This window comes from Notolepis coatsorum, assembly GCF_963971535.1.
Source record: "Notolepis coatsorum genome assembly, chromosome: 6".
NCBI lineage: Eukaryota > Metazoa > Chordata > Actinopteri > Aulopiformes > Paralepididae > Notolepis > Notolepis coatsorum.
The window spans coordinates 141,487,333-141,504,794 of NC_140170.1; the positions used below are offsets into that span (position 1 = coordinate 141,487,333).

The 17,462-nt window shown below is 41.4% G+C and overlaps 1 protein-coding gene across 1 annotated transcript in view; it reads left to right on the forward strand.

Annotated features, from left to right (window-relative positions):
* Positions 1-17,462, forward strand: part of camk1b (calcium/calmodulin-dependent protein kinase Ib) — a 141,137-nt gene that overhangs the window by 90,351 nt on the left and 33,324 nt on the right. The window contains exon 3 of the mRNA XM_084317368.1: positions 15,239-15,370. Within this exon, the coding sequence (XP_084173494.1) occupies positions 15,239-15,370 (132 nt within the window). The remainder of the gene's footprint in view (positions 1-15,238; positions 15,371-17,462) is intronic.

Genomic DNA, 17,462 nt, shown 5'->3' on the forward strand with positions numbered 1-17,462 from the left:
AGCGCGCTACATACCTGTTCGTTGCGCAGCGCTGTCGGGGCCGTTTGACTTTATTCTTTGAACTTCGAAAAGTCTTCAAACCGCGCTCCTTGTCCGAGCGCTATTCAACATCAAACAGCGCTCTTTGTCCGAGCGCTATTCAATAAACTGCTTGCGCGCAGGACAGCTCCCTGGTCCGTTCCCTCGCCCAAATGGTGCTGGGGCAGGTGATGCCGTCCGCTCCTTGACGGTGGTACCATGGACAGCTCCCTGGTCCGTTCCCTCGCCCAAATGGTGCTGGGGCAGGTGATGCCGTCCGCTCCTTGACGGTGGTGGGCTGCTCCTCCCGGTCCGTCCGCTCCCCGACGGTGCTGGTGCTGGGCAGCTTGGTCCAGATTGTCCACGTTCCGCGCAATTCCAAGCGAAACGGTGAACCAAAACAGCTGATCACACGTCCCGCTGATCAGCTGTTGAATCTTGAGCGCAGAGCGCGCTGTCTCGCTGATCAGCTGTTTGAATGAATCTTGAGCGCCTTGCGCGATTATCCTCGTCTTCCAATAAGTAACAAAGGCAATTGTCCATTTCAAACGAAGAGCCTTAGTTTTTGACTATTGTAGACTCCTTTACATAAGCCTACTGCGAGGGGCAAGTGGACTGGCTTGAGTTAGACGCGTGCTTAAAGAATTCAATGTCCAGAGAGCTCTTATCATTTTCGATATGCCAATCCTTTTATTGACTTATCAACCAAAATATATATACAAAAACTCTTTTTACTAATAACACTGACCGCCGACCTATACGGCACATCTCGAACGCGACAAGACACGGTCAAAAACTGTATGGCTATTCCACTTGCGCACCTGGGGCTCATCACCCTCTGATCAGTATATATGGGTAACCACCCCCTGTGGTGGTTGCCATGGTGACTAATAATGCCACACCTCTGCACCGTGAGTTGAAATAAAACTAAATAAACAGAAGGGCATTTTGGCTCCAACAAGGACGTTAGTAATTGATAATAAAAACCTGATACAAAACCTCCCAATGTTTCTCTTTCATAGAAGAATTTGTGGTATCTGTGGTGTTCAACTGGTATTTCTAATGGAACACTGTGAGACCTCAAACATAGGCGTAACTGTATGTAAAAAAGCCATGTGGACTCGGTGAGGTTAAACTTTGTGCATATTTCTCCATAACTACAGAAGCCCTGGTTATTGAAAATATCCCCTAATGAGTGTATGCCTTGCTCTTCCCATATAGGGAATCTTATAGGACGTTTTTCCATTAAGAGTGCATTGTTATTGAATATGGGAGTGTGATTATGCCATTTTTGAGGGTTAGGATATTTTTTTTGTGTTTCCCGCCATGTTCGGATTGCATGGGTAATTATGGGGCCAAATTTCCGCTCACAGTGCTTGATTGGAAGTTTAGTGTGTGCTATGTCCTTCAGTCTCTGTGGGGCTACTATGTTTTCTTCCAATTCTCTCCAAGATACCAAAGCCTGGGGATCAAACCATATTGTCAATGGTCTTAATGTGTAAGCCTTAAAATATTGCAAAAAATCTGGAACTGCCATGCCACCGTCTGCTTTATTTCTCTGTGCGGTGGATCTTTTTATGCGAGGTGGTTTGTTATTCCAAATAAATTTGTATGTGGAGGAGTGTAATCTTTTCCAGTAGCCCTCTGGAGGGGGTAACGGTAGCATTGAGCTGATGAAGTTGATTCTTGGTAATACATCCATCTTAACTATTGATACCCTTGCCTGTACTGAGTTTTTCAGTTTTGCCCACCTGTCCAGGTCGTCTTTGATTTTGTTCTGTATTTTTGTGTAATTGTGCTTCACCGTTTGTCTTATGGTGGGAAATATTTCCACACCCAAGCATCTAAAATGTTTTACCATGGGTATCGCACCTGGGAGGGTTGTGTCTTTTTTTGCATGGATGTTAAGTGGAAGGAAAGCCGACTTCGGCCAATTTATTTTAAATCCCGATAAATCACCAAAGTTCTCTATCAACTTGAGTAGATGAGGCAATGTGGTGTTGGGGCTTTGCATGAACAATATTACGTCGTCCGCATATAAACTAATTTTATGTTGTGTGCCCTTGATTACGATTGGTTCTATGTATTGGGATTGTCTTATATATTGTGCTAAAGGCTCTAATGATAGATAGAATAGTCCGGGACTAAGAGGGCAACCCTGTCTGGCTGAGCGTGATACCGGAAAGATTTCGGAGATGAATGTGCCTGTTGTAATCATGGCCGATGGGTCCTTGTATAATACTTTAATCATATCAATGAATCCTTTTCCTAACCCCATCCTTTCTAATACTGCCCATAGAAACGACCATTCCAGCCTGTCAAATGCTTTCATAGCATCCAGGGATAGCATCGCCTTAGGTGTGGTGTCCTCTTTGTCTGCATCTAGTACGTGCAGTATTCGTCTTATGTTATTATTAAGTGCTGGCATAAGCCCCGGTCAGATTGATAACCCCATAACTCATTGGGCCGCATCTCAACTTCAAGCAGCGTCCTGCGACGTCTGTGATGTCCAGGACTCAATGCGTCTACAAACTGCAGGGGTTAAACCCAGCCGACCCAAGCTCACACAGACACCCCTCCGTCCCCTCCAGTCATGCGGTTGATTGATTGGAGTTGCGGAGTATTCTTATTCTATTTTGCACTGAGAAGGACTTTTCCTATTCATAGGATATCCATTTCACTTATTCGGTTACACGTATTACCACTGTATGGCTTTACTTGATAATCACATTTATACAGAACCCACCTTTAGTCCATATACATATACATTTTTCTCCTTAGGCCTCCGTATGGATAAAGCCACACTTCTAAAGTCTTTTCATCATAAATCAGAACGCAAAGGGTGAAGTTACAATGCAAACAACATTTCAATGCTTACCCGTCCGTCTGGTCAGAAGAATGGATACAAAAAGATATATTATAAAAAGCTGTTTTATTTAGAAAAAGCAAGTTACAAAAGAGACTTCATTGGAAATTTCCAATTTAGTTAAAAGAAGTATAAAACAAAAACATCTCATCTGGCACGGCTTGTGCCTGGTGTCTGCAAGCAACATCTTCAAATCTCTCACGAAAGGTCTGTCTCTTGAATGGGCAACAGTCATTTTTATATTGATCCTGTATCATATTCCGATTGGTCTAAAAACAGTGATGTCACAGGGATGACATTTAGCTTAGCAAACAAATACAATACGTAGTCAGTATGGACTCTCCTCCTCCTTTTACTAGCGTTACTTTTTAGTTACCTAGTGTTTTTTAAGTAAGAGAAAGTCCCTCCATTTTTCAGAACAAACAAAGGGTTTGCCTGTGGTAACCATGTGGTACCAGGCAGTACCGGGCGAGGCCATCCATAAGATTTCTTATCAAGACTCCTTAGAGGTTATAGCAGAGAATCTTCAGAGATGCCCTCCTCCAGAAAAACAGTTTACACATCATTTAGTATTATTCCTTACTGACAGTTAAGCATAAGCATGACATTATGAAAACTTTACTGTAAACATTTAACATTTAATTGTTATATAGTTTTTAAGATTCTCTCTATCGTTTCAAGACTCCCCTTTACTCTAAAATTTCACAACCTCAGCCTTTACTCTCCTCTCCTGCTGCATCTCAGGGCCACATTCCTTAGGGTTAACTCCCCACTGCAGGCCTGCTCTCACAGACACCTCCTATGCAGACCAGGCAACCCTCCTTTAAGCAGAACAATCATTTCACTATCTTCCAACCAGAGTTCAGTTTTAAAGTCTATAAAGAATATACTGGTTATAAAGGAACGAATCAGGATGTCAATTTCCAAAAGGGTCACTGTTGTTCTGTGGCACTTCACAGTTATCATTGATCAGGCGACCTCTTATGAAGCCAGTTTGGTCCGGATGAACTAAAGACGTCATATGCTTTTGCAATCTGATGGCTAATACCTTAGAGTACAGTTTGACATCGGTTCCGAGGAGGCTTAAAGGTCTGTAACTACCGCACTCGGTGGGGTCTTTGTCTTTTTTGAGAAGGACTGAAATGAGTGCAATATTGTCGTGTTTATGGAAGCTCCCCTCCTTGACTGAGTATAAGATTATATTTAGTAATAAGGGTCCAAATATGTCCCAACAAGAAAGGTACATTTCTGATGGGATACCGTCTCTTCCAGGAGCCTTACCATTTTTCATTTCGGATATGGCCTTCTTGAGTTCCTCTAATGTGATCGGTGCTTCTAACTGTTTAGCGTCGTCCTCCGAAAGTTTAGGGAGAATAATTTGATTAAGATATGTGTCCAATTTGTTTTGATCAAAGGTCGTTTCTGAATTATATAAGTCGGAGTAGAATTCTTTGAATGTATCGTTTATTATTTTGGGGTCTGTTACAAGTACTTGTTGTTTTCTAATGGCAGTTATATCTGCACATTTTGCATTAATTCTTAATCGCATGGCTAATAGGTGACTAGGTTTAGAACCTTGGAAATACTGCTGTTGTCTTGTGCTGCGTATTTGCATTTCCGATTTGTCTGTATATTGCATTGATCTCTGTTTTTAGTACGTTAACTTGATTTTCTAGTCTAGTTGAGTTGTTGTATTTTAAAGAATTAAATAACGTTGAGTAAAGCGTTTCCAGTTCAGACAGTTTTGTGCATTGATTTTTGCGCAATATGGAGGAAAATCTATCCGTGAAATCCTTGATCATACCCTTTACCGACATCCATATTATTCTGAGGTCTTGCACCGCGTTTGCATTCTCCCGTAGGAATACTGTGAGAGCTTCTTTGAGTTGTGTAATGAATTCCTTGTTGTTAAGCAGCATAGTATTAAAACGCCATCTTGGGGCCCGGGAGGATAGTATACCAAATGTTGCTTTTAGGAGTAAATAACAGTGATCTGAAAGCGCATTGGGTATCATTTCCACTTCATATTTATCAAATAGTCTCGGGGATGCAAAGACATAATCAATTCTGGATAATGTGTTATGTCTCGCCGATCGACAGGAGTACTTTCGGGTCGTGGGATTAAGTGAACGCCATAAATCATTTACCCCTGTAGTCTTTGACCAATCTTTTAATGCTTTAGATGAATTTTTTTGTTCGCTGGAAAAGGCGAGGTAAGATTTGTCCATCCTTGGGTTCCAAATGGCATTAAAATCCGCACCTATTATAAATGAGTGCTCGGGATGGTTTAACATTTCATCGGTTAGTGAAGTGAAGAAACCCACTTCGTACAAATTTGGGGCATATACCGCTGCCAACGCTATTTTCCTGTTAGTACAATCCTAGCTATAGTTATACGCCCCTCAGCATCCGACCATACCCCTTTTAATTCGATATTTAATTTACGTCTGACGACTATGGCTACACCTCGAGTTCTCGTACCAAAAGAAGAGTGACTAATATTATGGTATGTGTTATCCGCTAACGTATCTATGTCTTCCTCTAAAATGTGCGTTTCGCTTAGTAGAGCCACGTCCACATGTTCTTTTTTCATCAGTGTGAGCACGCTTTTGCGTTTGTGTTGTTTGTTTATCCCACCAGTGTTCCATATCATTATATTCAAACTAGCCATAATCTATGCATGTTTTTGTGTAGTTTTTGGTAATGCTTCTGGAGTGCGAAGCTACAATAGATGTACATCCAATTATTGAGGTCCCGTTGAGAGCCGAGCTTAAAAACATATATATATACAAATAAAAATCCCCTATTTTCCCCTCACCCAGAGAGTCGTACAGGCCTGTGTTCCAAAAACACATCCTCCGCGTATGACTTTCTCCCTTAGTCCACCGGATTGCCCAAACTGAGCATTGTAATCCTATATCTTCCTATGCTAATTGCCATAGGATCTAACATTTTCATTCTAATACAATAGAATGTCGCTTTTGGTCTTGCACCTTCCCTTACTGTAATGAAATATTGTGAAGAATGAAAAAAAAGAGAATAAACTTTCATCAACATATATTTTTTTTTGATCCACTTTTTCTCCCATTTTTCCATATTTTCTCCCATCCCAATTTCGTATCATCCAATTCAACCCTCCCCTGTCACGAACGCTGTTTCTTGCCTCCCACAAGCCGGCTGCAATGTGGACTAAGTCATACATAGCACAAGTCCCCTCCGGTACTTGAGGTAACAGCAGTCGCATCTTTTCACCTGCGCAGCTCGATCTCTCAGTGTCTAGGAGTAACGCGTGGGAGGCTCACGCTGCCCCAGACACTTCCTGATTCTACTGCGCAGGCGCACCAACCGACTTGTAGGAGTCGCTTGTTCACAACGTTCGATCCCCACCCTTCAGTTTTTCCCTCCCCGTAATACGGCCAATGTGTATTACTGCGGACGACCAGCCAAACTGAAAAACAATGTGGAGAGCTGGATTCGAACACGCGAATCCTAGCGTCTCCACACTGGTAGCGAGTGCCTTGTCCACTACACCACCTAGCCGCCACTTTCATCAACATATATATATAATTCTTTTTATGTTGTAGATTTAAATGACAGGCACATCTCTGGTTGACACTAGATTTAAAATGATAAGCATATCTCTGGTTACCACTAGATTTGAAGAGGTCCTTCTGCATGATGTGGTAAATGCCAAATTAGTCTCGACAGTCACTCTGGTTTTAGTGACATTCAAATAACAATGTTTAATGAGCTCTGTACAACAACAACAACAACAACAAGATACTTTAATGCCACACAACAATGGTTGGTGGTAATTGTTTTCGGTACAGATTTTTAAGCACTGGTTACATCAAACATGAAACCGACATCAAACATAAACGTCAAAACGTCAAAAACGCCCCCCTCCCACCTCCCAATCCCACAATAAATACATATATACATATAGGACAGTCACGGTAACAGTGTCAGTCAGTGAGCCTTTTGTAATGGTCCCATATGACTCCATCCCATAGCTGAGAAGGATGTCCCCCCTCCCCCATGCTGCTATGACACCTGAATTTCCCCAAGGGGATCAACAAAGGAACATATTATTTTATCTTATCTTATGATGAGTTACGGTTTTGCAGCTAGGCTAAAAAAGGGAGGTTTCCCATTAAAAACGGCCTTCCGGGCTATTTTGTAAATATCTCGATATAGAAAAAAATATTTATGAAACGTGCAAGCCAGAGACAGCCAGTCCTAATCTGACCCAATGTTGAGAAGATGTTTGAGTTTATTGAGATTGTTCACCAAAGTAGTTTTTTTATATGAAAATTACTTGAAACAATGTGGTCTATGGAAGTGCCATTGTTCCAGAGAAACTGCTTGTCGGTAGTGTGAGAGAAGCTGAGAGGATAAGAGTGTGAGTAAATGATGGTCTCCCCTCCCTAAACATCTACTGTGTTGAGCATCTGCTCCAGTGGAGATGCTGAGTGGCCAACAGTGTCAGACTGTGATTGTACTGTGTGAAAATGCAAAACAAACAATTCCAATGTCCGCACAATTTCAATAAACAGGTGATATTTATTGATCCAAAGTACAAGTCCGATAGGCAGTAGAGTAGTCCAAATACAGTCCAGGGTCAAAACACGTTCCAGGCTCTCGTACAAAAAGGGAATGTTCAATACTCAGGGTTTGTCGTCCGGTCCAGGGTCAGTTTCACAGCCAGTCCACTCCAGGGTCCAGTACCACGAACACCTTCTCGCTCTCACCTCTCCTTCCAACTACCTCTCACCTCACAAACTCAACCTTACTCTGTCTCTCCTAGGGCTTTATGCTATGTGTGTCTCTTTGTGTGTGTGTGTGTGGGATGTGGGTGATCACGTGGTGCACAGGTGTATTATATCAGTCTCAATCAACTCCTCAATTTGCTCCTCTGCCCGTGGCAATAGTATCGCCCTTCCTTCACATAACCACGTGACGAGGGATGATATCTGCCACAATGTATTGTACTAATCTGCCACACAGAGATGAATATTAATAACACAACTTCATGACTACATGTTTTTGAAGACAAAGACAGATATTTACAAGCACAAATTTGCAATAGCTGTGACAGTGACATTTTGTGGACCAACCACCCCAACAACAACCTATAGAGCTGCTGGTCACAGCTAATAACTGCCTAGGCTAGTCCTCTTGGTCTCCCAGGGGGTGTATGGAGAATGTTGGCTGACTGCCCCTACATCCTACAGAAGTATTTGAACTGCTGACCCCCTACACAGCTGGATTTGTGCCTATCTGTATACAGACCTCCTCTGGAATGTTAAACCTCATTGCTGTGACCACAAGGTCCCAGTCCCTGGAGCTTTGGGATGTATTCTGCATCCCAGACATGTCGGAAAGTCAGAATTTTCAATGTGCTTGGAAACATGCGATGGAACGACATGGCATAATCTGTGAACTGTAAACATCACCGTTAACATACTTCTAAGGTCCATTATCAACATAAAAATACATATGTGGTCATTCAATTCGGATAGTTTTCTGTGTATATTGTTGGTGCTCAGAAACCAGCCACATCAGCCTCTTGTGAGCGTCCATGTTGGACTGCATTAATGCTTCTTTTTTTTGCTTTTCTTTAGCTGGACCCTTGGAACACACTGAAGGTGTCAATAATTATGACCTCCCAACTGGGAATTTCCCACTTCCTACTTTGAATGGAACGCTGCATTAGAGTGGGCGATGTCTCAAAAACATTGTTCTGTTAATGGAGGCTCACAGCAATGGAAGAACCAGATGTGAAACACAAGACTGGAATAGGTTTGGAAAGTAGCCTCAGAAAATAAGAAGGTATTGGAACCTTAGTATGGCAATATCCTATTTAGTTTCAGTTCCCCTTGTCAGACATTGGCTACCGCGTTTTGTTAGTGTTTTGGTACTGTGTTTTGGTAGAGCACAAACACCTTGAAGCCAACTGCTCTGGATCATTCCAGATCACACTTGGAGAATGGCCATTTTAGAATGACAGTCAATTACGTCTTTTTTAAACCTAATCTTCAAAGTTAAGTAAGGTAATTACTCAGGGATCTGAATGTCAACTACCCTAGTAATGGTGTATTCTGTACTGTAGATTCAGTCCTGTGTTCTTTAGGTCACATGGGCTTTTTTCTCAGACGTTGGCAGGGAGCCAAGCAGTCATTGCCTCCTCCTGTCCTAGATTAGGTTCCTCTGAACTCTGCCCTGCGATGCTTATGGCTCCTCTCTTCCCACACATCGCTGCTATCTGTGGCCCGGGAGATAAGGCAGGGGCTGACGACTGTCATACACACACATATACACATGCATGCGCACATACACACATACGCATGCACACACACACACATATATATATACAGTATACACACACGCATCTGATTTATTCCCCCCATGGTAGATTCGCTGAGCACATAATTATGTTATTTTTCAGCAATTGCCTGCTTCATACTCACACATTACACACATTCAGATCTGGGATCTGGTACATGTACATTCTTCTTGACACTGTTGGTCACTGAGCAGGATTAACCCACTGAGTGGGTTAAGTGCCTTGCTCAAGGGTACTTCAGCAGTGGGTTTTGTTAGGGAGGGGAGAGCGTTATTCATTCACTTCACCCACACAGATTTTTTCCCTGCCAGTTCCGGGCAGGGAAATGTCGAACTGGCGACATTCCGGTCACAAGCTCGCTTCTCTAACCATTTAAGCCACCACTTTGTAAGACAGAAATACAAAACCGAGGCATGTCTCTATGTCTGATGGGGGTGTATAGCGGCAAACGGTGGAGATGCAGAATGCCTTAAAGGAACACATGACAACATTATGAGAGATGCGCTTACTGTCTTCTCCAGAGTCAGACAAGAAGATGGATAACAATTTCCTCTCTCTGCGTTCAGTAGAAAACTATCCGGCTGCAAGCTAACCTAGTTTAGCACAAATGAATGGAAGCGGATACAGATCAGCCAACAGCTAGACTAGCTGATCCCAAATTGGTATCAGAAATATATGAGGAACCATGATAGAGATATCAGTTATGCAAACGTAACTGTTAAAACGCTACATCCACATTCATTATTCTATAGAAAGGTTCTCTATTCCCTTTACATTAGTCATCCTAAAAAATTACCAGAACCACAAGTCACCAGAATGTCACTGTAAAAAAACAAACTGAGGTGGATGTGGAATGAAAATGACATCCTGCTATGTAATCAAACATATTTTCTGTTCACAATGGTCCCAGAAAAACAACTTTATAAAGGATCTGATGACTGTAATTCTAGCCATGATCCACACCGTATGTCATTGCTGTTCCAGAGAGCAGCCCTGAAGAGCAATATCTTTCTTTCATTTGTTGAGCGGGATTCCGTTTTTTTTGCAGATTGGATATCATCCCTTTTTGCATTATTGGCTCTGTTCGGTGTAATGTGTAACCCTAGCACAGTACAGCTCTATACAACTTAGTTTAACAATGGGAACCACTAACTAACCCATGGGAACCACTAACTAACCCAGTCTATCGCAAGAAAATGGGGTCCCTGATATGAACGTTGGGTCTCTAGAAACATTCAGAATCTAACGCCCGGAGCCCTATTTTCTGAAAATCCGCCTAAAATACATAAGTAAATGGAATATTGCTCCACTTCTACAAGGTCCATTTGCATGTTCTTGGTATCTAGGGACATCTATGGACCTCAGTGAATGTATTCCCATTGTCAAAAATATTATGTCTATTACTAGGCTTGCTTAAATTGTGATGAAACAAAGGACAATATGAATTATGATTTTTCTTTGCATCTTTGACAGTGAATAAATGCTAAATGACCAGACATGAAAAACTGGCACTGAGCTCGTTCAGTACCTTCTTGAGATCACGTGTACAAAGAAATCGAAGGAAATTAATAAAGGGAAGATGATTAAACAGAAGGTTGTGTAGATACAGTACTGCATTCTCTCATCCGGACCAATGCAATTTGAAATATTATTATAGAATATAGAATAGCAGGCTTATAAATGACCTTATTATAGCCAATTCACACATTTATGGATTGTGCCAAATCTTATCTTTCAAATGCCCAAGTTCAATTTGGATTTAGTATCACCAGGCGTGCATAAGAACAGATAATGAAATCTACTGTATGTACACTAGGTTTGTTATTCCTGCCAGAGTGCTGCCATTTTGAAATTGATTTCAAATCTGATCGTTGCTAAATGCTCAAAATAGGGGAGACAAACTAACTGCACTCCAATATATGCCAATAACGTTCAGTTTTGTGGTATATTATCCAGAGTAATAAGAGATATTAAAAAAATTCATACAGAAGTAATTAGCTTGAAGCCCCATAGAGGCCTTTGGGAAGTGTCGCTTTTTAAAAGTTCCAATGCTCTTTGATAGCTCTTGATGTCCTCTTCAAAATTACTACAATTACCGATGGTACATTTTTCAAAATGGCCGACTTTCGCGATCAAAACAACACAAAAACTAAAACTAAAATCTATCTAATAACACTTTAACCTATTGGTAAACTAACGTATTGATGATAATATACATTATAACTGCTGTTGTGACATGGTCTGCAGAGCTTGATTTATGACGTGATGTCATTTGCGGTCCGCCCCTGGACCGCACAGGCGGAAGAGGTTAAAAGGAATCACCCCAATTAACATCTGTTCATTATTTGGAAAAGAACATTTTAAAATAACTTTGTGAAAAAACCATGCAACCTGCCTCGTCATAGTTGTTTATTGAGCAGCTGCTCAGTCTCTATTGACCATATTCACATGGTGGCCATTTTGCTCTTATGTATAGTATATTTATAGTCGATTCCTGGTAGGAGCGTACAAGTGTTACCAGACAGACGCTGTTCTTTCTGTCTGATATTGTTTAAGTGTTACTAGACAAGATACTGTTCTATCTGTCTGATGTAGTTAAAGTGTTACCAGACAGATACTGTTCTTTCTGTCTGATGTAGTTAAAGTGTTACCACTGACGGACACTGTTCTCTCTGTCTGATGTGCTTTTGAGGAGAATCCCTAGGCCTACAGATCTGTAACGGTGGATGAAGAGGATTATATACAGCAGTTAGACTTAACAGAGTCTCAGCCGTAGGGCTGCTGGACCTCAGCCAAAAACTCATCCCTCGCCAGAAACCTCTGGCTGCTTGGTAATCGAGGTCATGGGAAAATGGTAAAAATGCTTCTGCTTACTCGCAGCATAAATACGTTTGAGGGCTACTAGTTTGTGATGTATTACTTTGTGGTGAAAAATAAAACATTTGAATAGGTCTTTTCTGAGATGCCTTGTATGAGAGAGAGAGAGAGACGGAGACAGAAACAGTCAGAAAGAGAGTGAAAGAGAAACATCATTCTGTATCATATGGGTGTGTATATGCGTGCGTTTATTTGCCACATACACATTATACAATGGCAGTGAAATTCTTCCTCTGTGTACCCCCCCCCCCCCCCCCCAGACTGTGCATGCTTAAAAAAAGAACTCTTAATAAACTCAATACATCTCTGTTTAAATGTCCTATAATTAAAATCATTCAAATCTAAAAACGAAGATAAGCGGTGTAGATGTGTGTTAGAGTAAATAAGGGAACTACAGTATGTACACCATGTAGAAGTATATGTAGGGCTGCTCGATTAGGGCAAAAATCCTAATAGATTTATTTGAATTGATATTGAAATCATTCTTATTAAACATGATCATTCATTGATGTGAGAACATCATATGACGACGCCTGAATTTGTTTTACCTTTCTATCAACTTCTACAAGTTACCAAAGACGGTTCAAAATAACTGGAGAACCGCTGTGGCTCCTCCCTCCTTCCTCTCAACACGACATTCAAACTACGGTTTGGGCTTGAGGAGGAGGGACGGAGAGCACTGCTGTGAAGGAAGGGTGTGCTGCATTTACAACGCAAAATATGACCAACACGGCATGTGGCACAGTAATTGTGTTATCTTGTTTTCATGAAACCTAGCCGTAGGTCTAGAGCTCCTCTGCCAACATCCTGTTCAACTGGCTTTTACTGTACTCACTGGTGTTCTGCTGCCTGCTCACATCTTCCTGCTCAGGTGGAATGTCCTTAGAAGACATGTATACAGACAAACGACAAAAAGACAAGGAGATTAAAAGAGGAAGAAAGGTTTTTCTTTTTAATTGAAAAAGACTGACTGACTTGACCACTGACTGACTCGACCACTGACTGACTCGAGGGAAAGAGAAAAAGCTGTTTTCCCTTGACGCTCTGACAGAGGCCCTTAGAAGACATAGAGTGTGAGACAGACGGATAGATAGATTGATAAAGAAACAGACAGACATACAGACAGACTTGACCCTTTTCTTTTTAACTGAAAGAGATCCCTCTTCTTCCCCCCTTTAGTTTAAAGAAGTCCAGAATGATGATATCATCGCATGGTGGAAAATCTCACTGGACCAACACTGCGGCCAGAATTATTTTGATCAAAACCAGCTGAACTGTTTTTTAATGAAAGCATCAAGGAAACAGAGCAGAATGGGACTGATGATTTTGAATTTCCATTGCTAGACAGCAGTGGCTATCAACCAGTTTGAAGCCATGGCACACATACCATACATATTACATACCATAGAAGAATGACAATGTGGCATTCAGGCTATAGTGGTAGACGGTAAGCAAACAAATGGGATATCACTATTGATGATGGTGATAACGGCTAAATCTGCTACCACTAAGGTTGATGGCACTGGCAGAACGTGCTGACTGGTTTAAAGTTGAAAATATTCAGTTCATAAATAGACAGGACAATGGAGACAGGGAACCAGGCAGACGGACAGAAAGAGAACATAAGTACACCTCAGACACACAACTAGAGCTGTACCGAATGCTTCGAAGCTTCGATCATAATGTTGACATTCGAATTCTAAATCAACATTTGAATTTTTGATTTTTAATAAAAAATAAATGTTTTTATTTTTTTTCATCTTTTTTTTGTGTCTATTCAATCGGTTTAAACCAATGGGGGTTTTCTTCACAGTTGCAGTTAAAGATTAGGCTACACTAATATTATACTATAAGACGTCACCATCACTTTTATACCAACCGTGTTTATTTAATAAAAGAAAAAGACTCATTTAATCAGATTAATCACTTTATTTAAATTGAGGATTTAGTTTAATTTTAATTTAAATTTTTTTATGAAGTATATATTTTTTTATAGACATTCAAAGCTTCGTTCGAATACTTCAATCGAAGCTTCGAATGTTAAAAAAGTACATTCTACACACAACACAACAGCAAAGTAACTCAATGACCCTTATAGAGCGGAAAGGTAGGTTTTAAGCAAGGCCTTGAAGCCTTGAAGGTCTGTAAGGTGTTGGCAGACTTAGGGCTAGATCCACAAAGAATGGATTGCACGGTGCAAGTTGCACCCTTACTTACAATTCATTATGAATTGAAAATGGGGGACCCTGATGTAAACAAGACAAAAGTCTTTCTCTGGTCTGCATCCCCTTAACAATTGTGTGTATTGAGCCGTACTGTATTGTACCCATTCTGCAATCTGTTAATACAATTTTTATTCAATCAATCAATCAATCTGCGCTGTGATTGATTGAATGGAAATGTTATTAACAGATTGCAGAATGGGTACAATACAGTACGGCTCAATACACACAATCGTTAAGGGGATGCAGACCAGAGAGACTTTCGTCTTATTTACATCAGGGTCCCCCATTTTCAATTCATAATGAACCGTGCAATCCATTCTTTGTGGATCTAGCCCTAAATGTGACTCAAGATCCAGCAATATCATATCAAACGTACCACTACAAATGTTATCAGAAACATATTGTAGGTTCAGCTTTAGGTAGAAAGAGAAAGTTGATGAGCGAACAAGCCCAAGATGGGAACAGGGTGGAAAGGAACCCAACCTGAGCATGACATAAGAGCAAAGTGGCTGCCATGTGATTATGGTCAATAAAGGCAGCTGCTGGCCAAGGATCAACATTATTATTGGCTGATTGTTTTGTATTTAATGAATATTTGTGTTTGCCATTGCCTTTATACATGTGATCAAAATGCCCTATTTAGTACAGCTTATGCACTTTGAAAGATCACGGGCAGAGGACAAAGCAAACAGACACTGATCTGCAGTCCATTGTGCAACATCCCCATTTAAGCGTAGTATTTAGGACAGGGACGCTTTATTCCCATGTCAGGAGAGCAGCCAGGGCAGCTTGACTTCTACTTCTTCACATTATGATGAATGTAATGCGGGAGCTCTGTGTAAACACCGCTAGACTGTGATAAATGAAGCCCAGTCTGACGGACTGTCCTGTTGTTTACATTTACAGGGGGGCCTTCTCTGAGGTCGTCTTGGCGGAGGAGAAGAGGACCCAGAAATTGGTGGCTATCAAATGCATACCCAAGAAGGCCCTGGAAGGGAAGGAGAACAGCATTGAGAACGAGATTGCCGTCCTGCACAAGTGAGTGGACTTTTCTGTGTTGTGAATGGAATTCCAACACAGCAGGACTTGAAGCGGTGGAAAGGGCCCTTCCTACTAGTCTTAACATGGTAATTTCCTTTGGTGCACCTGTGATGGCCTCCGTATAATTTGTATATCATTGTCATGGAAATGAGCTGTGTTTCATGTGTGGGCAGGCTCATAGATACTGTCGCTTCTTGTTGCTCCTAGAGACTTATAGATACTGTCCCTTCTTGTTAGGGATGCCCCAATCGATCGGCCAGCGATCGGTATCGGCCGATATTCAGTATAAATATGAGATCTGTGAATTCTGATAATGCTTTATTTTCGCCGATCGTGAAAACCGATCGACGACACGCGTGAAAAACATGATCCAATTCTCAGCGGAGTTCTCACTCACTGTCTTCTCTCTCAGGCACACAGCTGCTGCTGCTGCACGCCTTGCCCCTCCCCCTCACAGACCCATGTCAACAAATGCTCCGGCAAGAGTCGAGTGCACCTCGAGTGATACCTAGCTAACGTTACTGTTTAAACAAAATGACCCAGTCAACTATTCACTTTAGTTTAATACATGAGGCATTGTCTAACGTTATCTACTGTAGCTGGCTAGCTACTGATAGCTCCTGATATCAACATCTGATATCATAATTTTGGCATTCATTTTCACAGTAGTTGGCTAGTGTTGGCTAACTAGCTATCGTTGTTCCGTGAGCTAATGTTAGCTACCTAGCTAACGTTACTGTTTAAACAAAATGACAGAGTCAACTATTCACTTTAGTTTAATACATGAGGCATTGTCTAACGTTATCTAGCTGGCTAGCAGTAGCTACAGATAGCTCCTGATATCAATGTCTTATAACATCATTCGTTTTTGCAGCTGTTGGCTAATTAGCTATCGTGCTTCATACTGTAGCTGTAACTGAACACTGAGAACATCTTAAACGTTTCAGTTCATAGGAAAATACTTCGACTATAATGGTCAGAAGTGAATGAACTTAGATACTGTTATGCTTAACACCCAGTACTATTTACTTTACTTAGTTTCTAAGATTAGATTAGATAATTTAGACCGGACTTTGAGAATGCCTGTGTTAGACCTACAGTATAATACTGCCAGCTGCTATAAGAAAACCAAAAACGATCAGTATTGGCAGTGTATCGGCCGATATGACTCATAGACGATCGGTGGCAAAAAATGTGATCGGGGCATCCCTACTTCTTGTTGCTCCTAGAGACTTATAGATATTGTCCCTCCGTGTTGCTCCTATCACTGACTTATAGATACTGTCCCTTCTTGCTGCTCCTAGAGACATATAGATATTGTCCCTTCTTGCTGCTCCTAGAGACTTATGGATATTGTCCATCCTTGTTGTTCCTATCAAAGTCTTATAAATCCATCATTTCAGAGACAAAAGGGAAGTGACAAGACACAAATTGTTGAGCAGTTCAAATGCCTCTCTTTTAGAAGTATGGAATTACAGGCTGTGGCGGAAATGACTGAACTAGATTGGACTAGCTATTTATAGAGTCCTTGTTGCCTGGGTTACTGAAGGAGCGTGGCCCTAGCCAATATACTGTACTGTACAGCTCTCCTTCCCTGACGTGAGGATGTAGGAATTAGGAAGGTGGGAGAGGAGAATAAAATGTTTCCTTGAACTGTGGATGGGATTCCAAAACGGGTCAGGACAGGACACAGAACGGGTCAGGAACCAAAATAGGGTGTAGCTGTGTTTCTGTTGGGTCCACTACCCCTGCATAATGGTATAAATATTAGTGCTGTATTACAGTAGTACAGTATTAGTCTCGGGGTACTTAGAACAAAATTTGTTCCGTATGGGTTGTGCCGTGGGTTGAAAACATTTAAGAACCTTAACAGTTAGTTGTCAACCGGTTAAACCAGTGTGAACTCGGATCACATCTTCCCCTTGGCTCTGTCCTGACCTGGGTGTTGACCTCTGTGGTTCAGTCTTTGATCAGTAGAGATTGGAGTTGTAGATATGTTCACAATACAGTATCATCAGGGCTGATGATTGACCTCAAGCCTGCCCTCTTTTCTTGATCCTCCAATCTCCAACTGTTGCTTCCCAATTGT